Source organism: Miniopterus schreibersii (assembly GCF_964146895.1).
Source record: "Miniopterus schreibersii genome assembly, chromosome: 5".
Classification (NCBI taxonomy): Eukaryota; Metazoa; Chordata; class Mammalia; order Chiroptera; family Miniopteridae; genus Miniopterus; species Miniopterus schreibersii.
The window spans coordinates 30,478,712-30,502,237 of record NC_138106.1 but is presented as its reverse complement, the minus strand read 5'-3'; the positions used below and the strand labels follow the sequence as shown (position 1 = coordinate 30,502,237).

Below are 23,526 nucleotides of genomic sequence, written 5' to 3'. Positions count from 1 at the left end.
AAACACACTGGGGTTAGATGTGTGTGATTCTTCCTGATGGGGTGTCCAAAGAAATTTCATTCATGATTGCAGAGCTGAATGAATTCAGGCTGACAAATATTGCAAATTACCAGAAGAATAGGAAAGAACCTTCCAAAGAGGGTTGAAAGAAATTACTTTGTCCTTGCGTATTTGAGTTCCCAGAATAATGCCCAGAACAGAACAAGCACATAAGTTAATTAATGAATAAAATAATGAAGCAAATAGCCAGTTTGCTTTAGTGAAACTCTAGAAACATCAGATTACTGTTTCAAAAGTTAAGTATCTACAAGGTGAATTTTGAGTAATATCTTATTATTATTACTAGAAGTAATTTCACCTGAAAATATATTCAAGGATAAATAAAATGTTCTTCCACTCTATCTTATTAAGCATCATAGATGAGTAAATCTACATTCAACTAAAATCTTTTGAGGTTTTTCAGAGTTTTGTTTGCTTAATTAATACCTCATATGCTCCTATGGTATCCAATATTTAACTTTTCTTTTTAGGTTTTCCTGATTTATTTGTCATCCACATCAAAGGCACCAAACACAGCATCATTGCCATGGTTTGGGGAGGGAGAATTTCTTAAAAAAAAAAAAAAAAAAAAGGCTTTACTATCTTGTACTATTTTGAAAATTTGATAAGACTGTCCTGCCGTGAGTCAGTTCAAATCAACTGGGTATTTCATCTATCAGAAAATATGTAGGATCCTTGGGAACATCCAGAGTTACGTTATTCAACAGAATTATAATTTTTTAATTTAGCTATACTACACTAAGTAAAAACGTGAATTAATTAATTGTACTATATTTATTTAACTCAATGCTATAATTTCAATATAAAATATAAAAATATAATCAATATACAATTATTAGTGTCATATTTTTTCACTTCATTCTTTTTTCTCTAGTAAGTCTTAAAATCTAGTGTGTATTTTATACTTTTAATATCTCAAATTGGACTAACTACATTTCAAGTTTTCGACAGCCCCATTTTGCTGGAAGCTACCATATTAAACAACATCAATCTAGAGGTTCAGATCCATAATTACAAACTATTTTTAAATTAAACAGCTAATTGAATTATAAAACTTTACTTAAGATATTTTTATTTTCCTATGAAAACACCAATAAGTCAAACTTATTTATACTTTACTGTATTCTTAGGCATCTGATAAGAGAATAGAAAAAAGGTGGACATTTAAAAAAATGGTTATTAAAAAAATATTCCTAAGCTTTTCTTTTAACATAAATATAAGTAATAAACTGCTATAACATTTTGCTTCTTAACATTCATGTGAATTATGCATTTGGGGATAAAAAGTGTTCTGCCTGTATAGTGGTGGTATTTTTTAGTTACAAAACTGCTTGCTCTAACTTTTATTGTTTATCACTTTAATAGCTAAAAGAAGAAAGAAAACAACAACAACAAATAAATATTTTATAATCTTGTTGAAAGAATTAAAGATGTCCTCCCACCACTGAGGCCTTGCATCATATAATTTAAGGAAGAGTAAGGATAAATGACCACATTATCAAGCCCTGAAATAATGGTGTATGTTAGAAATGTTGACAGATATTTAAATGTTGACACTTTGTGCTGCTAAATGTACCAGACATCATCAATAAACAGAAATTTAGGATGCAGTTTTCTGCCTTGACCTTCAAGCTCCATCTGTGTTTTCATCATAGAGACTCCATCCATGATGTAATTTATAATCTCTGAAAAGAGACTATGTGGACACAATAAACCACATGCACTACATGAGGGAAAGGGAGATATATAGTTAGACTCATAGCCTCAAATTCAGTCCAACCTTCCCGACAAAATTCACTTGTGTTAACACACCACTTTTCAGTCAGTGTCAAATAGTGAATGTTTATCCTCAATCCTTTTATTTATGATCTTATAAAGCAGGTTCATTTTATAGAACCATAGATACTGGCCTAGTAAGTTAACAATATTTAGGTCTCAAAAGTCTCTCAGCAAACTCCTTTTTCTGATTATCAGTGTAGCACGAATGCCACTGAACTACATAAAAGTAACACTTGTGTTCTCCCGTCCCGGAAAGGGAAAGCTGAGGTGAGACAGGGATGGGTTTATTTATGTGTAGTAATATTCCTACTTACTCTGAGGTTATGCTTCTGAAACATAGCAGTTGAACTAAAATAAATTAAAATAACATCTGGATGGGCAAAAGACTGCCACAAAGCGCAACGGACTGTGAAGGGAGACAGAACAACACTGAGTAACCGAGGCAGTCACCGGGACATTCTAGCTGCTAGACAAAATAACAGTAATTTAAAATAATCAATAAAAACATAGGGATAAAATAGACAAGCAACTAAATGCTGAACTAGTCGCTCAGCTTCCTAGTTTTCAGCAGCATGTCATGTACAGTTATTTAGTCATAGGCACAAATGACTCATTAGTCTTTCAGGGCTTTGCTGTATTACAACAGAAAGTACAACTTTGATGACTTTCAATCAACAAGAGAATGCTAAATATTATTAAGTAGATTTTGAGAAACATAAGTCATACCTTTTAGAAAGCTTTTCTTGAGAAATGTTCTTCCATTCTCCCATTCCCTTCTTTTACAGGCCAAAGTCTACTTATTTATAAGGCCCTACGGAATTACCACCTCCCTCATGATGCCTGCTTAGATCCTACCCAGATGGAGAAAACAAACTAAAAAACAAACAAATAAAACCTCTGGTTCCTCTGAAATACTGTAACTCTATCTGGTTCTTTCTTAGACTATATGACATTTAACCTTACTCAACAGTTATTTTTGAAGATATTTTGTATCTGGATTAGACTATAAGGTCAGAGGAAACCATAAACTACTACAGAGGTTAAAACAGCAGGAAGGGACTACTATCAGGAAGTCTAGGAAATAGAAAGGTTGGAATAATTAAAACTCAGAAATTCGAAGAAGGTGTCCTATGTAGCTGAAACTCAGATCTGAATAGGGGTCACTGTTCAGCTACGATGAATGTCTCTGGGTCAGAGATGGAACCCTGTGACACTGCGACCCAGGCCATGAGGAAGGGGCTCTAGTCAGCTGGTGCTGAGTCTCTGGTGAGCATTGTGAGGTTGGTTTAGCTAATGGTGGAAAAAGTGTAAATCAGAATTAACTGTTGCTACCACAGTGAACTGTCTCACCTGGGCAAAAAAAGCATTCATTGACAGAGTGACAAGAAAAAAGGAAGCAAAAATAGGAACAAAATGCAAACAGGAAAAAGAAGCATCTCCTCCTCCCCCAGGCTTCCAGGTTTCCTTTCATGCCTCCTACGAGACAGTCTTATAGGCATCGGCTGGCCAAGCAGAAAGAGGTTGTAGAGTCCCAGCCCCAGGTTCACAGCATTATATACAGAATAGGATTGATACTGAAAGAATAAAGCTTAATAACTGGCCCATCTATGGAAATAAGGTTATTGCTCAATCCATGTTCATACTCCTCACATTATCTGGTATATTAGGCTGAATGATGCCCTTAAAATATGTCCATGCCCTAATCACTAGGGCCTATAAAAAGGACCTAACTTGGAAAAGGTGTCTTTGCAGGTACAGTTAAGGATCTGGATATAAGGAGATCATCCTGTATTATTTGGATGGATCATAAATCCAATGACAAGAGTCCTTATTAAAGAGAGGTGGAGGAAGGCTACGCAGAGGCAAAGGAAAAGAAGGCACATGGAAACTGAGGTAGAGGTTGGAGGGATGCAGCCACAAGCAAGAGAATGCCAGTAGCCACCAGAAGCAGCAAGAGGCAAGCAATAGATTCTCTCCTAGAGTCTCTGGAGTGACCATGATCCCGCTACCATCTTGATTTCAGACTTCTGGTCCCCAGATCTATGAGAGAATACATTTCTGCTGTTTTAAGCCAAGTCTGTAGTGATTTGTTAAGACAGTTACAGGAAACCAATAAACTCAGCATATGCCTTGTACATAAGAGACACTAAAATTTGATGACATAAAAAATGGTTATCATAAAACTACTGATTTATTTAATTAGAGGAACCTTCAATTATTTAGAAAATTTACAAATATAAAATAATTCTAATGAGCTGAGATCAATGAAATTTAGCGAAACCTTATTTAAATTGTAGGTAAAATTAATCACTTAAAAGTTTGAAAAAAATCTGACTTCATGGGTTATCAGAATCTTCATTTGGGACATATACTAATACATACATAAAACAGAAAGGCAAACATTTTCTGAAATATAATGAACAAATGTGTTCATCAGCCTCCAGGAATTAATTCTAGAAATGTTTCCCTATATTTTTAATTCTTAATTTTCAATGCCCAGAATTATTTTCTATTTATCCATTTGATATTCTATTTTAGAAAGAAAACTGACACTATGATCAGCTTTGAGAAATGTCTACTCTTAATTTTTTCAAAACTGTCTATTTAACTTCATAGACAAGAAAAGGGCAGAGCTGGGAACAAGAGGAATTTGCAACAACTGCAGAGAGGATACTTAATACTTGGTGCATGCATTTCTTTCTTCCTAAACTTTGTATCTGACAAGGCTACATTTTATTGGTTTTTGGAGGATATTCTGTAAAATTAGATTGAGTTAGCATATCTTCCCAACTCCCTGGTGGAGCATATGCAAGCTTTGATTAGAAAACGGGACCTACTATGATTAGCAGTAAAAAAAAAATCAGAGACACTTTAACTGGCACATTTGAGAGCTATTCCTTCCAAAAATATTTGGCCATGTTTCCTCCCATTTTACATTATTGTATAAAGAGCTGATTACTATTTGCATGTAATTATTTCTGGATGAGAAGGAGAAGGCAAGGTGAATTTTTAGTCTACAGTTGGATTAGCCAAATATAACCAGACAGATACAGACAAAATTTCTTCCCAAGTGTGTTTAGTTATTCAAAACGCTTATGAAAAGTAATCTTACCATGTCAATCATATTACTTAAGAAGAAATCAGCAGAACCCCTGTTAGAAAACAGAGAAACTCATTCAGTCCGCATCATAGCTGTTAAAATCCATTGCTCATGAGAGAAATCTGTAATTCTTTGTTTCTCCCCCTTTTTACACTCTCACATCTCATCCATCACCAAGTTCTGTAGATTCTACTTCCGAAATGTTACAAATTCATCTTCTTCCCTCCCTTTCTACTTCCAGCAACACGATCTCTGGCGTTGGTTAATTTGATGGGTCAACTTGGGTAGGCTACGCTATCCCGTTGTTTGGTCAACCACTAACCTATAAGGCACTTTATAGACATAATTTACATTTAAAATCAGTTGACTTTAAGTAAAGAAGATAATGTGTGCAGACCTCATTCAATCAAGTTGAAGTGTGTAAGAGTAAAAACTGAAGTTTCCTGGAGAAAAGGAATTCTGACTCAGGACTGCAATATGGAAATCATAAATGCCCTGGGAGGGGGTGGTAGAATAAAAGAGAGAGAACTGTTTTGAAGCAAGAAAGCCCTGGGTGCAGCTACCTACCAACTCCAACAATTACCGTGCATGTTGTGAAGATGGGAAATAAGCACCAAGTATATTAAATGCCTGACATGTGACTAGTATTACATTTCTTAAAAATTTTTAGGTAGTATCCTTGATCCCTGACCTCTGCTTCACAGATAAATGTACTATGAATTGAACATTCCCAATAGAACCTGGCATGACATGTACACCCCTTCCTCCACCACCACCACCACCACCAAGGCCAACTGCAGCACCAGGCAGGTCCTCAGCTCCTTTAAGATCCAGAGAGAACATGATAAAAGACCAAGCTGTTATTTCTGAATGAAGTAGTCAATGCATGTTATCAAAGCACAGAGAAAGATACAAAACTTAAATCAATAATCTCTTAGGCTTTGGGAGACAGAAGAGAAATTGAAACTGGACTCTTCAGGAACGGTTTCAAGCAGACAGGTAGCGAGGTGGCAGGAATGAGACTCACAGAGTTTCTCAGAGCTCCTGGAAACTGCCTGCTTGAGAGGGGCAGGCACCTGAGCCTGTCACTTAGAAGAAAAGATCGTTTCTTCCAGTTCTGTTAGCTCTTGATACCATGAGTCTTAGTGGAAGTTTCTTTGACTTTTAAGTCTCCCACACTTCCAGTGAACACACAAACTTCTAATTCTCTCTATTACAACTATTCCTACTTTGCGTACCTAGATTGCTTCCTAGTTTTCTCATTGAAACTTGTCTTGTAAAGATAGAGTGGGAGGAGATAGACTTGAGTCACACCATAAGCAATTTGAGGGTTTGTTATATTTTTTATTAGGATTACATCAGCGATGTACTAAACTGTTTGTTATATTCAGTCCTAATGATGGGCTATGGGGAGAGTAAGTCCCCTTTCACCCGTTGTTCTTATAAATCTCCAAGTTGCTGTCATCTCAGTTCAGGTTAATAACCTTTTTTCCTTTTAAGTTGGAAAACTGGTATTGTCTTAGGACCTTAATGAGCAGACTGGATAAGCAGCACAGCCAAAAAGAGTGGCTGGCAAACCCTTGAGGTGACCAGGAAAAGGGGCGCACTTGTTCCTTTCTCTCCTCAACTAGAGTAACTCATGTGAGCTTTCATCGGAACAGAAAATTCCACTGGGGTGGGGTGAAGGGATGGATATGTGCTTTGCAGTATCATGTCTGTCCTTTCTATGTTCTCAGTCCCTTCCATGTGTCACTCCTCAGTATATTATACCTGCTCCATACTGTGCGTGTGTGTACATTATATAAAGATCTACTTTCTTATTATAAGAAGAAATGTTCCTACTAATAATCTAGATATTGGCATATATGCATTGATATCTGAGCATCTGACCTGCTAAACATATGATCTATACAGCAATCAAGTACTTTAGTTTCATTATATAGCAAAACAAAATGTCAGTTGCTTCAGTGGGTACAAAAAATATTGAGCATGATCCTGTTTTTTTAACTCTCTTTAGCAAGATATTTATACACATGGAAACTCTGTTGTAGAGATGATGGATGAAATAGGCTATTAGATAAAGGAGAGAGAAACAAGTGCTAAAATGTTTAACACGGTATAATGGAGAACCTAGATTTTTATTACTTTTCTTCTCATTGCAATATTTATTGTAATAATAATTTTTGAAAGAAATCAGAATTCATTTCATATTAGTTATAATTATTTCTTCAACTAATATTCCCATTATTTTAGAGATCTGCCAGTTTATCTTAATTAAAAGAATGAATGTCATGGAAGTTAATTGACTTATAGGATTACCTGATTGGTATTTCTTTTAGTTCTTAAGCTCACATCTCTAAATTCCCAGTTGAATAATTCTTCATCTAAATCACTCTGTTATTTATGGGGAAATATTTCTAACTATGATATATGACATTTATCAGATAAATGCCCCCCCCCTTTTAATTGCATCTAAGGTTTATAGAAACATCAAAGGGTAAGGAATATTTTGGGATAATTTTATTAATTCAGCACAATAGGGCATATAATTTTTTCCAGAAGTATAGGTACATTTGATGCCTCACAGATGCATGTTTGCAAAAATTAGGGTTAGGAGATATAATCCTTCAAATGTAGGACAAATGAAATTTAACCAGCCCTTGTGAAAATCAACCTATTTAATATTTGTTTGTATTTGAACCAAAATCTAATTAAATTTATTAGTGACTTCTAAGCAATCTTGGCATAACCTTGATCAAATGTATGTAGCACTGTCTAGTAGAAAGAACAGTGGTTTTAGAGAAAACAAGAGTTTCAAATCTCATTTGTGCCACATATAAACCTTTCCTAAGCCTCAGTTTTCTTATCTGTATAAAAGGAGTAATAAAACCGATCTTGCAATATTGTTAGGAGAGTCACAGATAACATATGAAAGTGTACAGCATAGTGCCTGGTACAAAGTAAATCCTCTGCTGTGACAAGTATTGTTATTATTATTAGTCTTAATATTATTAAATACACCATAAAGGCACAACTCACCCTCAGACTGGCAATGTGTCTTGACTTGCAAATATAACCAACACTAATATTTTTCTCAGTTTAGATGGAAAGAAACCTCAAACCTAAAAGATATATTTTTATAAAATCCAAAAAGTGTGCACATATGGATTGCTGTTTTGATACTAGCAGACTGAATCTCAGACTAATTACCCTGAAAAAAATGGTCATTGTCAACTTAGTATTTTTTAAAAAGTTTTTCAGTGTCTAATCAAATTGCAGAGAACACTTTCTGCCACAGTGGTATACACCCTGTTTTAACATTAACAAAGTAAGCTTAAAAAAAAAATAGCTCGATTTCAGTATATTGAATTGGTTTCTTCTTTTTTAATTTGGTAGCTTTTTTTTCTCTCTCCTTTTCGAAATAGAAGCTTTAAAAATATGAAAGGGATTTGTAATTATAAAGCTGATATATATGTTTATTCATAAAAAGATAAAAGGGAATATGTATAATGACCAGCATTATAAAGATTTTGTGTATGAGCCAGGTCTTCAGCTCTCTTTTGCAATATTTATATTGTGTAGGTTGTTACACTCTGTATTCATACTCAGACTCTTTTGTGCAAATGGCCCGTATTAAAATATTTTAAAAGCATTATGTTAATTCTTAAGCACGAGTTATTTTTTCATAGTCTAAAGAAATTGGAGGCATTGCTGATAGAATTAATGACAAGAGAAACAATGGAGGGATTTTAGCTCCATTCAGACCACCCACACTTCGCTAAAAGAAAAAGTAGAACCCGAGCAAAGTAGTTATTATCCCAATCAAATACTGAACATGCAGTTCTGTTAGCACTGATATAACTAACTCTAATTAAAACACCATGAAAACTATATAATGAGGTCACTGTTAATCTGAAATGGTTCGGGGGGGGGGGGGTTAGTCTCTTACCAGTCTTAAAATCAAATGCATGTAATGGAGTCAAATGTATGATCAGTGGGAAACATGACCATGACCTGAGAAATGTGTTTTTTAATAGTTCTGCCTAATGTCATTGATTGCCTAAGCATAAACCAGTTCTAACATCTTTCAAAAGCAAAGTTTTGGGAGCTTTTGTGTTTGAAAAGTGCTTTTAATGTGTTGTTTGCTTTATTTATTCTTGTTTCAAGGCAGAAGTGTCTTGACATTTACATTGCTATTTCCTTGCTTTCAAGAATGCTAACGAAAAATTGTTTTGGCTTGGGCTGGCTTGAAGTTACCCTCTGAAATTCCTCAAGGCCATTCCAGCTACAGCTCCATTGGAAAGGGCTCCCTTCCTTATAAACCTGCCCCTGCAGCTTCAACAAGGGCATAAAGCCAGAGAGCCACACACTGGTACAGGCACATAAATATGCTGTCACTCGGCTTACAAACAAATGGTGCCCCCAAAAGTCCTGAGTGAAGTATTGTTTGTAACTGAGAAGTATCTTCCCCCCACGAAATATTATAAACGTATTTGCTTGAACAGCCTCTAACAGATTACTTAACCACCGTGTAGCTGAAATATCCTATTAGGAAGAACAATAGGACAATATTGCAGCATAACCGATAGTTTTATTTAGAAAAATTAGCCTTTAATTTATTTTGAATGGTGGAGCTTGAGGATGTTCACTTTCCCAGAGACTCATTTCTACCTAGCAGTCAGCATTAAACACTGGCTTATGTTTGCTTCCTTCTTAATTCCCCACATCCTCAAGTCAAAACCATTGCAATCTAAATGCAATGGCTGGGTCTCTGGTTTTCCTCCCCAAAGCAACACTAAATTTCCTATCCTTTGGTAAAATCACCCCATAATCCCACTTAATCACAGTGAATAAAGCAACAATAATGCAGGGACACTTTATTAGTTTTATTGCTTATTTGCTGTCTCTTTAAGTGAGTAGAAAGACTAAACGTGGGATTTTTATGCAGATGTTCTTTCCCAAAGTATGAATGTGGGGTCATGTTGATATATTTTGCACTCGTATATTGGGGTTGCCTATTAAGAGAAAACTTTTGCAAATCATATTTTTGCTGAGAAAAGTTTTGAAATTCTATTGTTTTCTACTTGTACACTAAAAGTTTAAAATCAGAGATCTTTCTAGGTCTGTGAAGTTTAGTCCAGTCACTTAAATAAAGAAGATGGCAGTTATTAGTATGCACCTACTTTTAAAACTATTTAGGCTGGTATAGGACTTGGGTGAAAAAAGGAGATACCAAGACACAGCAGCAACCTCAAGAACTCATGCCCTTAAGCACTGCAACAATTTGTGACGAGGCCAGGAATCTTGCTGAAATTTGCTAAAATAAGCCAGGAAGAATGTCTATTCATAAGATATTAAATTTCAAGCATGAAATGGTTGGTGCCAAAATCTAAAAAGTGGTTCAAACTTTAAAATTTAAATGGAGAAAGATAGACTTTTCAACAAATGGTGCTGGAACAACTAAACATCAAAATGTAAAGATAGTCAATCTAGACAAAGGACTTACACCTTTCGCAAAAATTAACTCAAGCTAAATCAACTTAAATGTAAAACACAAAACTATAGAACACCTAGAAAACAACATAAGAGAAAATCTAAGTGCCCCTGTGGTGATGATGAAAATGTTTTCATTGTATATATGTGATAAAGGTTTGGCATCCAAAATATTTTTTAAAAGTTCTTAAAGCTTAAAAATAAAACAACAGCAACTCAATTTAAAAGATAGGCAAATGATCTGAAAAAAACACCTCACCAAAGAAGACATATATACAGATGTATGTCTGTAAGCACATTGTATGAAAATAAACATACAAAAAAGGTGGTCAATGTCATGTCATTAGAGAGTTGCAAGTTAAAACAATCAGATACCAATACACATTTATTAGAATGGCTAAAAACCACCAGAATATTGACACGATAAAATTCTGCGAGAAATGTGGAGCAACTAAAAGCCTTATTCATTGTTAGTGATACTGTTACAATAACCGGTTGTTATGTAACTGGAAAGGAATAAAGGAAGACTAATAACACAGACATGCCATTTATACAGATTTGCCAGGGAGCTGCAGTTGACATTCTCCAAGCCTATTCCTCACAGGTCGCTGGGGGAAGGGCCTGGACAGTAGACAGATGCATGCCCAGGAAGGTCTGGGTGATGTGAGAAGCTGCTTACCAGTCAGTCACACCTGGGCACAAGCATGGAACAGACACTGAAAACTGGCCCTACTTTTGGCTCTACTGGAGTCCCAGCTGCACCTTTTTCAGGACTGGGTTAAGTGGCATGGGACTGTGCAAGCTGAGAAATATAATTTCATGCCAATAAAAACCATTCATTCTCCTGTGAGGGCCTTTGGAAGTGCTCATTCTAGTGGAGCTCCAAGAACCCCACTTCCACTAATGTCGGGGAACCTGGACCCACTGATTTCTCTAGCAATGCTAGTAGGAATATAAAATGGTACAACCACTTAGAAGGCAGTTTCCAGTTTCTTACAAAGCTAAATAGAGGCTTACTATATGACCCAGCAATCACGCTCCTTGGTATTTACCCAGATGAGTTGAAAATGTATCACCACGCAAAAATCTGCACATGAATATATATAGCAGTTTTATTCATAATTATAAAAAATTGAATCCTTCAGTGGGTGAATGGATAAAGAAATTGTGATACATCTATACAATGGAATATTATTCAGTGATTAAAAAATTAATATGGAGGAAACTTAAATTCATATTGCTAAGTTAAGAAGCCAACCTGAAAAGGTTGCATACTGTATGATTCAAAATTTATGACACTCTGGAAAAGCAGAACTGTGGAGACAGTAAGAAGATCAGTGGTTGCCAGAGGCTTGGGGAGTGGGGAGGGAGAGATGAATAGGCGGAGCAGAGATTTTTAGGGCAGGGAAACTATTCTGTATGATACTGTAATGGTGGATACATGTCATTATACATTTGTCAAAACCCATAGAATGTGCAACACCAAGCATAAACCCTAATATTAAGTATGAAAGTTAGTTAATAATCATGTATCAATGTTGGTTCATCAATTGTAACAAATGTACTACACTTTGCAAAATGTTAGTAATGGAGGAGGAGCTGTGTATTGGAAGGAGCAAACTGTGTGTTTGTGTGAAGGGTTATAGGTTATATGGGAACTCTGTACTTTCTGCTCAATTTTCCCCTAAACCTAAAACTTCTCTAAAAAATAGTCTATATTTTTTAGGAAAACATATTGTAGTGGAGAATGCATAGGTTCACTGGGCCAGATGGCATACTCTGCTTTTGCAGAATAACTATAGAGATTTAAATAAATTAAATAAAAAGAATCCATTAACAATACACAGATGCCAGAAGATCTCGTCTCCACCCCCCAGTAGGAGAGCATTCCCTACTGCAGTAAAGGGAGGAGACAGAGAGAAGACTTAAGAGAGAATTCTTAAGAAAATACATAATCTCCTTCCTACTCGGGGGCAATAAGTCAGATTTTACATTGCTGGATTTTGATAGCAGTAATATTTTTGCAATATTTTGTAGTTTTCAACACACTTTCATTTACATGATCCCTGATCGTATATATCATGTTATGAGCAGCTCCCCACTGTTCACCCAGCTCAGTACCTGTGGAGGACTTTGCAGCTTTTTATTACGCTGTTATAATCTATCATTGTGCTCTCCTCTGCTCCCTTTACACAGGATTAGAAAAATTGCCTGAGTCGTAATACAGCCAGTGTCCACTGAATCAGATTCTTAGAGCTTGAGGGACTTTAGGAACTATCTTGAACAACAGATTATCATATCACTACACAGAGACCCGGAGGTGCTGAGAGCCTTACGAACCGGCTGGAGAAACAGAGAGGAGGTTCCTTCCCCCACCACCTGCCTCATCGGCCCAGCCCCGGGGGAGTCCCAACAACCTGAAACAAGGCTTCCACAGCCACTCAATCACTAACTCACCAACTCCTCCTTAACTCCAGCTCCCAGTCAGCCCTTCGTTCTTCACTGACACTGAATTATGTTCTCAGCCCCCCACACCTTTCTTATGCCAGAGCCTTCCTGAAGGCTTCTCTTCTCTCCCAACGGCAGTGGCCCCTTCATGGAACTGCTGATAACTCTTCCTCACAACACAGATTTCTTCACGGCTCTTTTGTGTAAACAATGAAGTCCAAATCTCTCAACACGGACTGAAGGGACTCCACACTTCGATTCCTCCCTGCTCTCCATAATCATGAACCTAATAACCATCCAGACCGTTTGCACTTCTTGCTTTTCGCTCCCTGGCATGTCCCGGGCAACCTGTCCTTTGCATGTTTTTCACACTGTCCTCTCTTGGAAATGTCCCCTGTCTTAGTCAGTTTGGGCTGCTATAAGAAAACACTAGAGCCCTGGCTGGTGTTTCTCAGGGGTTAGAGCATCAGCCCAAGCACTGAAGGGGTACGGGTTAGATCCCCCGTCAAGGGCACGTACCTGGGTTGTCCTGCTTGCGGGGGGGGGGGGCAAGCAGGCGATCTCTCCCTCTCTCTTTCTCTCCCTCTGCCTCCCTCCCTTCCAGTCTCTCTGAAAAGCAATGGAAAAATGTCCTCATGTGAGGATTAACCAGAAAAAGAGAGAAAATATGATAGTCCTGGCCACGTGGCTCAGTTGATTGGAGCATAGTCCTGTCCACCAAGAGGTTGTGAGTTCAATAGGGGTGCGTACGAGAGGCAACAGACCCACGATATTTCTCTCTCACTTTGATGTTTCTCTCTCTAAAGATCAAGGAAAACATATCCTCAGGGAAGGAAGGAAGGAAGGAAGGAAGGAAGGAAGGAAGGAAGGAAGGAAGGAAGGAAGGAAGGAAGGAAGGAAGGAAGGAAGGAAGGAAGGAAGAAAGAAAACACTATAGACTGGGTGACGTATAAACAACACAAATTTGTTTCTCTCAGTCTGGAGGCTGGGAAGCCCAAGAGCAGGTGACCCATGTCGGTGAGGACAGCTTCCTGACTCCCAGACACCTGTCCTCACAGGGAGGAGGGCGGGGGCTCTTAGGGTCTCTTCAATAGCGAGGCCACTGTTCCCATTCATGAGAGAGTGGACCTCTACACTCGTGAGGCAATCATTTCCTAGTCGCCCCGCCTCCAAATGCCATCATATTAAAGATTATGTCTCAACATGTAAATTTTGGGAGGAAACAAATATTAAGTCTATAGCACTCCCTAATTTATTGGGCACCTTACCCATTCCCTCAAGTCGAGATAAATGTATCCCTTTTCCTGTAAAAGCTTTTCTGACTGCCACAAGATAATTTCTCTTTTCTCTGAATCCCAACAGCACTTCTTGCCTGTAGAACTCATTGGTCACTTTGCATAAGTATTCTGCAAATTTATTTAAATTATGATTAATATATTTTACCTCCAATTAAATTAAATTCCTTGAAGGTGGGGATTTTATATTGTCAAGTCCCATCAGTATGCATGCACAGAGCAATCTTCAACAAAAGGTTATTTATAGGAATGAGAGTTAGTTTTAGACCAACACCATAGATTTAAAAATCTTTGAATTGTCCAATGCCACATTGTGAAGAAAATTCTTTTGCATATTCCAAAAATAATATATTTCAGTGTTTAGTGACACATTTGTTGAGGCAGTATCCTTTGGGACAAAGTAAAAATTCCAAATGCAATATTTAGCTCTATACAGTGAAGTTCTGTCAACAACTTTCTTAAAAAGCAAATCATTTTTGACTTCCTCCTTGCATATTTGATGACAATTGTCATAACACCATCGGGTTGAAGAGTGAGATTCTTACACGAATAACATCCCTAGGGGTTGTTTAACATTAAAAAAAAAGCTAAAACTGTTCACTAAATGTTCTTTGGTTCAATGTAATTAAGAATTTTATCTTTTCTCTTTATAGTTATCATTATAAATAACCAATTTTTCCATTTTCCTAAGTGGCATATCTCCCTGTCACACCCACCACTTTACTTTGAACTGTTTCTCTCCCATAAAAGAGGAGCTTGTAAGGCTGGAGAGCATGAAGCCTTATAATTTTGAAATATTTTTTGCATCCAGAATACTTAGAAATGTGAATTCTCTACCAAGAAAAAAAAAGGTAGGATGATTTGCTATATATTTCATAAACGAAGTAAAATTCATCGCACTCTTGGGATGCAGTTCAGTCAGATACATCAAAATGAAGCTATTTATTCTATTTGTACTGTTGGCATATACATGAATTAATAGAGCCAAGGAGAAGAATAGCATACATGTATTTCTTCAATAACTATAGTAATAATTTAATGACAAAATACTGAACTATATGTTTACAATCCTAAAGTTTGCTCTATATGTTAGAACATTATAATCAATGCTTTCAAGCTTACACACTGGAAGACAAGGTATCCAATAATGGTATTACTAACAGGAAAAAAATCACTTGCTTAATCATGGTTAACTCAAAGCAAGGCAAATATTTCCTTTTCTATGGAAAATAAATAATAAAGTAAATTGAGTCCATAAATATTGAAGGGGTAATAAAATGTGCACCAGATACATAAGTCAGACCATAAGGGGTCTTCTATATCTACTGAAAGTGCCATGAAAGGCAAATAGGGAAGGAGTTTACTATATAACAATATATAAAACTAGGTATTAATTTAAAAATAGATTTAAAATAGATTTAAAAATAGATTTTATTAATTTCTGAATTTTCCTAAGTTAAAAGTGAAAGAAATAGAATTATCTTACATATAATAGTCTAAAAATATAATTTACCTCTTTGATAAAGACTTTTTAAAATGCTGTATTTAATAAGGTGGCTTAATTAGTCTCTTTAGCACTCACTATATTTACCATACACTGTATTTTACTTAAGTGCCTTGTTCATTCGTGTCCCCATTCCCGCCCCAGTAATATAACCTCATCATGGCAGGTGTTTTTTGGTTTGTTTGCTAAATCCTCACCTGAGGCATTTTTTCATTGCTTTTCAGAGAGAGGGGCGGGGGGAGAGAGGGAGAGAGAGAGAGAGAGAGACAAACATAGATGTGAGAGAGACACATGGATTGTTTGCCTCCTGCATGAGCCCTGACCAGGGCCAGGGATTGAGGCTGCAACTGAGGTACGTGCCCTTGGTTGGAATTGAACCCAGGACCCTTCAGTCCTGGGGCCAATGCTTTAACCACTGAGCCAAATCGGCTAGGGCAGGGCAGGAGATTCTAACTTGAGGTGACTTCAATGGCTCTGATGCTTACAAGAATACATGGAGCAGGCAAAGTGCCTTAAAAACATCTCTTTTAATAAATGAATATTTCCCAAACAGTTATGTCACAGAGTCATAGCATGAGAAGAAATGATATAAAATAAGGATTTTAAATGTGAATTTGGTTTTAAAATCATAAAGAAAAATCATGAAATACCAGAAGAAAAAGTTTCTTATTAGAAAAGGGTCTCATTCCATTATCTTATTTTATAGATATAAAACTTAAGGTATGAAGAGATCAAGCGATTTGTCAGATCACATAATTTTTGTACTAAAAGACACCTTAAATCTCATGTAGTCCAAATATCCAGGGGACTTAGGGCTACTCAATGATGAGTTCATCATCCTATAAAAGCATCATATTTAGTTACTTAAGATATTTGTTAAAAACTTCTTTCTCATATATAATTAAGAATTGTATTCCTATGCTTGAATTCTTTAGCCCTAGCTATATCCTTTGGAAATACATAGTATGTCTAGTCCAGGGTATTATTTTAGAGAGAGAGAGAGAGAGAGAGGTAGATAGATAGATGATAGATAGATAGATGATAGATAGATGATGATAGATAGATGATAGATAGATAGATAGATAGATAGATAGATAGATAGATAGATAGATAGATGATAGATAGATAGATGATAGATAGATGATAGATAGATAGATAGATAGATAGATAGATGATAGATAGATGATAGATGATAGATAGATAGATATAGATAGATGATAGATAGATAGATAGATAGATGATAGATAGATGATAGATAGATAGATAGATAGATAGATAGATAGATAGATAGATAGATAGATAGATAGATGAATGTAAGTTAATGCTAAATTTGAGACCTTTTATATATGAGAGTATGAGAGTTTTGGGCCAAATAGTCTTTGCCTCACTCTTCCTCTAACATCTTTTTGTCTCCTGCCTTGACTCATGATAAACCCTGCACCATTTATATATACATACACACACACATTTACACTCATAAACACATATATAAAAATACCTACTCACATATACATACACACAGAGAACATACATAGATATGGATATATAATTGCTAGACACATGAACACATTATATTAGAGTCTATTACACCAAAAGGTATGTATAAATTTTGTGTCTTATAGAAGAATCAAACAGTTAAAAAATTTTAAATATGTAATACTCTTTTAAACTGCATTTTCCCTCTTAGTTTAATTTCTGCTATATCAGGAACTCAAAAATCAAAAAGGGGTTGTAGTTGTCTCATCCTCTAAGAGCCTAAATTGAGTCCCCTTCCACAGGAAAATTGTTTTACTAAAATATTTGTTAAAACTGTTTAAATGTTTTCAAAAATCACTCTATTGTGACCCTTCAATCAATTATCTCTATTCCCCTAGTTATTTCAAGATTCATCAAAATCCCACTCTCCCCTGAATATTAAACTTATCTAACTCCCTCTTAAAAATGTAGTTGCTATACTATGAGGCTGTGAAAAAGAAGCAACTCTTACCCTTTGCAACAGCATGAACAGACCTGGGGGTTATTATGCTAAGCAAAATAAGCCAGTCAGAGATAGACAAATACCATATGATCTCACTTATATGTGGACTCTAATGAGTAAAATAAACTAACAAAATAGAACCAGAGGCATGGGTACATAGATCAGACTAGACTGACAGATGCCAAAGGGGCAGGGGGAGGGGCGGGACTGGATAAAGGAAGGTGAAGAGATTAGCTAAAGAACATCTATGCATTGCCCCTGGACACAGACAATAGTGTGAGGAGGGCTAAGGGGGGGGGGGGGGCGCAGAGCCTGGGTGCAGGCGGGTGAAGGGTGGGGGGGAATGGAAGGCATCTGCAATGGTGTCAACAATAAAAAATTTAAATGAAAAAATGTAGTTTCTAGAATGAAACACAGTGCTCTAGATTTGGTCCTACTAGGACAGAATAGCATGGGTTCATCTTCTGATTCGTTCACAGAAGTTTATTTCTCCCAATACAACCTATAATTTCACCTGTGTTTTTTTCAGTATCTATATCATGTTTAACACATACTGACTTAATGTAAAAAAATTCTTCATCATTTTCTATATGATACTACTAAACTAAATCATTTTCTATATGTACTACTAAACCAAGTTTCCTTTATTCTATATTTATGCGGCTGAACTGTTCTTTGAGGAAGGAGAATGGTCCTCAAGTTAGAGATATAGTAAATGTTTTACATTGTTAAGAAACTTTTGTTCACAGAAGATACATATTCTGAAAAGTTAAACATAAAAGTTTAATTGAGGGGTATGAAATATAAATTTTGAAGCACATATCCTACCTATAAAAACCTGGTGGCACTTGCTGAAGCAGGAAGCTCTTCTCCATGTCTTGGAGAATGTCATTCAGCATTCGGACGCGCAGGGGGACTCTCTCCTTGGGATCGTTAGCAGGCCGCATCTCGTCCGACTGAAAGAGTTCAGCACTTTCCCGCAGGCGGGAGGCGGGGGCCAGCAGCTGATGAGTGTTGGGTTGATCGGCTGGTGAAGAAAAATGAGCTCATCTCAGAAGAGACATTGTCAAAGGAGCAAATCATCCTTTTATAATTATGATGTATTAATTTCACCAAAAATATTGTCTAACTTTATTGTATTCCACTAAGTTTATTAAATTTACCACTACTAATACTGCGGATAATAATTACCACTAGTAACAATCCCAGCAAATAGGTACTGATGGTTGAGAGACTATGTTCCAGGTACTGGGTTGAGCACATTATATAATTATCTCATCTATTATTCACCAAACCTTGTATTTCCATGTCTATCTCATAAAAGCTGAAAATTAATTAAAGTAAGCAAATTGCCATAGGTCACCAAGCAAGTAAATGACAGGCTACAAACAGAAGAAAGATCTTTCTGACTCATTATTTTTTGAAAACATGAGATATGTTACTGTGTTTGTCTAACTTACTGAAAGTCATTCTGATATGAACGGTGGTAGCAAAGAGACCACAGGTCATTCCTTTGACTAAGAAAAAGGTCATGTTAGTATAGTGATTATGGCCACCAGATCCTGGAGCCAGACCACCTGAGTTCAAATCCCTGCTCCACCATTTAGTAGCTGTGTGGTGGTGGGCAAATTACTGAGCATCTTGACGCAAGGAATGAACAAGATGGATAAGACATTTAGTTTATGCTGGAATCGAAAGACTGAACAACAGCAAGAACAAGTTGGACATCCTTGAGAGTCTTCCATTAAGAAATAAAAATCTGTTCTGACGTAACATACACTACAGAATTGAAGACGTTACTGCGGAATCAAGCGAGACGAATTGTACCATTCTACCTTATTTAGCTTTAAATGAATCGATCTTTCACGGCAGTGCAGACATAGAGATTTGACACCTTTAGGAACTGGCTGGGTCCAGAAAGAATCCCGACAGTGGAGAGGAAACCTGCCATCCACAGCATACGCCTGTGCGTTACCTCAGGGCTATGAGGCTACAAATTGAAGTGTAGCTTCACTTCCAATGTTCACACAATCATCTTGTGATGTCACTGATGTTCCAAGGACTCCTAATGGTCATTCCTGTGCTAATTGGAGCTCGTTTGTCTCTTTAAATAAGACCCAGAAAGTTATGTCACCTTTTCTACGTAGGTTTTTGTAGCCCCAGATGATTGTGTTTTCATTATCTTTAGGATCCCTGCTAAAATGTCAGTTCTGTGAGGGAAAAATATTTTTGTCTGTTTTGTTCACTGCCATTCGCCCAGCACCTAAAACTGTGCCTGCATTTCATTTAATGACTGAACATGTGAACTGTGTACTTCAATCATAGCATCATGGCATCTGTAATATTTTAATCTTTATCTGCCATGTCTCTCACCTTTTCCTGGCTGAAAAGAACCCCACTAGATCCACAAATGTTTTATCTCTCTTTGTATTTCCAGATTTTAGCACAATACTTTACATATGATAGTCATTTAATAAAATTTTTGTTGAGTGAATGCTGAATTATAAGATAATGTCTTATTCACATCAAGATGCTCAGTAATTTGCCCACCACCACACAGCTACTAAATATTAAATAATGCCTACAGAATTACTCAGGGAGATGTTTGGAACATACTCAACAAATCTTATGTCCCTTACTTTACTACTGAAATCAATAATAGTTGCAAAGAAAAAATTAAAAAAGAGTCTATTTTAGGGTAATGATAAGTTAAATAAACTGAATTGAATTAAAATATGGCCTAACAATAACCCATAAAAACAAAGAATATATAAAACTTCATTTAAGACATAATGAATGTCAAAGAGAGGACTAATTGAGGTTCTTAACAATTCAGGTTTAATAAGTAATAAGTCTATCTGACCAAAGAAAATGAAGTAGGAGCTAGACATATCTCTCAGGGAGGGTTTATATAAGTATCTTGAAGTAACATGTACATGGAGTCTAAAAACCAAGAACTTGATATCAAAAAACAGAGAAGAGCTTGGTCTACTTAATTGCCATCAATGTGGTCTTGAGTAGATTACTTAATATTAGTGTCGTTCAGTTTCCTTGTGGAAAATGGAAAATGTTTATTTCATTTTCTAAGCATAAAGGTCACTATGCTAAGGCAAGTTATTGTTATCAGAGTCCACAAACTGAACAGAAATCACTACCAACTCATTTTCGAGAGGCGTGCAAGAAGTACTGTGACAGCTTTGCTAATGCTTTCATTCTCAGACGTGCTACTTCTTATCACTCCCTCCCCTCCGCGGCCCCTCCTGGCAGCTGTATCACACCCCTTCCCTGCACACTTCAATCAGCATTCTGTGGATCTGGCACCATTTTTCTTTCCATGGGCTGGCGTATCAAACCTCTGAAGAATAAGGGAAGGGGTAACACAGAAGGGTAAAGAACTTAAACATCCAGTCTCTGAAAATGATCCTTCTACATTTTGCTCCTGGTGAAAAGCCAAGCATTAATAACTTTTTATAGCATAACAGCACAAAATAATTTGCAACAAATATTAAAAATCAACCTTAGTATAATGCAAAATAATTAAGATTCCCTAGTGAAACTATGTTGATTTTATTCAAGAGACAATTGAAACGTACTTCTACGTTTCAAACAGGAAGTTTGTATTTTTTCCTTTCATCTCAAAGGAATATAACAAATGTATTTTCAGCAAGTACTTCATGAGACCTATTTTGTGTGTTATTCTGTAAGTATTGGGAGAGAGGCAAAGACATAAGATTAAATCTCTCACCTTAACAGGTTTCTAACCTTGTTATAAATAATCCATAAATTGAGAATAAATAGTGTCAAATGAAATTAATGCTCATGAGGATGACTGAAGAGTTCTTCGTGTACAAGAATATGCTTAGTAGATCCCAGGGAAGAAATAAAACTTGAGACAAAAATAATAAAATTGTCCAGAAATCAAGGGCACCTCAAATGGGACTCCTGAAAGTTCTGGGACTTGATCTGTGTTAAAGTGGTCGAGGTAAGTGTTCCAGCTGTAAGCAACATCATTAGTTTTTCCTTCGCTTCCCTCAGTCCTCACCCCTCTGGAGTTTTAATCTATCTTTAACTTAAACCCTTTTAATTTTTTTAGCTTTTATGGATAGGACTAAGCTGGGCATCATAAACTATCAATATTAATTCAAGAAGAGGGAGGGAGAAAGGGAGGGAGAGGGGGAAGGAAGAAAGGAAGTATCCTAGTTAGTGGCTATAGAGATGCAAATTGAGATGTAAGCAAGCCAGTTCAGGAGGGGCTTTAAAATACAGCGGAGGAAACATTCCTACCACGCAGGGAGTCTCCTGCCTTCTAGTCCTCCAGCACCCAACAGCACCCTCCCCTGAAGGCAGTTCACGAGGCCGAGTGCTGTAGTGGAAAGGGCAGGGGCTTTGGATTCTGACAGACACAAATATGTTTGTGTCAGATTCAAGCCCTAAACTTGAGTATCTCTCTCTCTCTCTCTCTCTCTCACACACACACACACACCAGCTCCGAAGCTCAGTTTCTTAATCTCTAAAATCAGTTTTAATGATACCCAGCTAAACTCATGAGGTTTTTGTGTGTTTTTAAAAAAAATACATTTTTATTGATTTCAGAGAGAAGAAAGGAGAGGGAGACATCAATGATGAGAGAGTCATTGATCAGCCACGTCCCGCATGCCCCCTACTGGGGACCGAGCCTGCAACCCGGGCATGTGCCCGGAGCCTGAATTGAACCCTGTTCGCCTGGATCTTAGGTCAACACTCAACCGCTGAGCCACGCCCAGCCGGGCTAAACTCATGAGTTTTGAGTAAGATTAAATGTCAAAAGGAATGTGACACACTTAACATAATACTTGGGGCTCTATGGAGGCCCCCAAAGTGCCAAGGTGCTTCCCAGGAAACTTGTTCCTCCTAAGGATCCTTGAGACAGGATCCCAAAATACATTCCAACAGAGCAGAAGCTCAAAGGTACTTGGTACAAGTCTTACCCACAGGTCTCTAAGAGTTCTGGGTAAGGCCGGCACTACAGTGCTAGCTGCACCCAGTAAGTCTACATGTGTTCTAACCTGCTAGGACCTGGGACCTGTGCAAACTACTTCTTTTCCTTAGGCACTTCGTAAATTGATGAGTGTCAGCTTGGCCTAAACCTTTGTGTGTTATGACTATTCTATAATCTCCTGGGTAAATTTACAACTGTACTATTTTAAAGAATGATTTTAGTACCTACTATTATGGTCTCTCTTCAGAGTTTCAGATTCCAAAAAGTTTTAGTTTATTTCCATTTTTTTTTTTTTTTAAATCTCTTGTTTCCATTTTCTGGCTTTATTTTTAAAGGCTCACTCAATTTCATTTTAAATTAAGAGTGAAATATACTGGTTATAGTCTAAAGCTACATTTTTATATCAAACAATATAGCCTTTTGCTTTAATAGTATTTCACAGAACCTATTCTTCTATAGATAAGCTTATCCCAGTTTTAAAGGTGCTAAAAATTGTGCAATCACAGCTTAGACTTCACCAATTTATAGTAACAACAAAAAGTATGATTTATGTTCCACAGAACACACTGGTTAAAAGCAGAATAGAAGATTATTTGGGAGGAAATATATGTTACTTAATGTCATCTTTAAAATATCTTGTGGTATCACTAAAGAAAAGAAATTCCCAACATGATTTCAGCCAAGAAAAATAACAGTCCTTTATTATCTTACTTTTCCATTGGTCATGCTGCATTCTTTTGTATGAATCACAATGAATCATCTCAGACGGCTATTTAAAGAAGTTAAATCAACAGAGACACAGGTAGCGAAAGAAATGTGGAAGCTAGTACTCTACAGATACTCAAATAATCTAATGTTGATTGTACAATGCATAGGTAAAAAGGTATTATT

At 36.6% G+C, this 23,526-nt stretch overlaps 1 protein-coding gene across 2 annotated transcripts in view; it reads right to left on the bottom strand.

The window, feature by feature from the left end:
- NAALADL2 (N-acetylated alpha-linked acidic dipeptidase like 2) overlaps nucleotides 1-23,526 on the bottom strand; it is a 661,226-nt gene that overhangs the window by 19,283 nt on the left and 618,417 nt on the right. For both annotated transcript variants that reach the window (XM_081138571.1, XM_081138570.1), the window contains exon 13: nucleotides 18,486-18,684. In XM_081138571.1, the coding sequence (XP_080994697.1) occupies nucleotides 18,486-18,684 (199 nt within the window). The remainder of the gene's footprint in view (nucleotides 1-18,485; nucleotides 18,685-23,526) is intronic.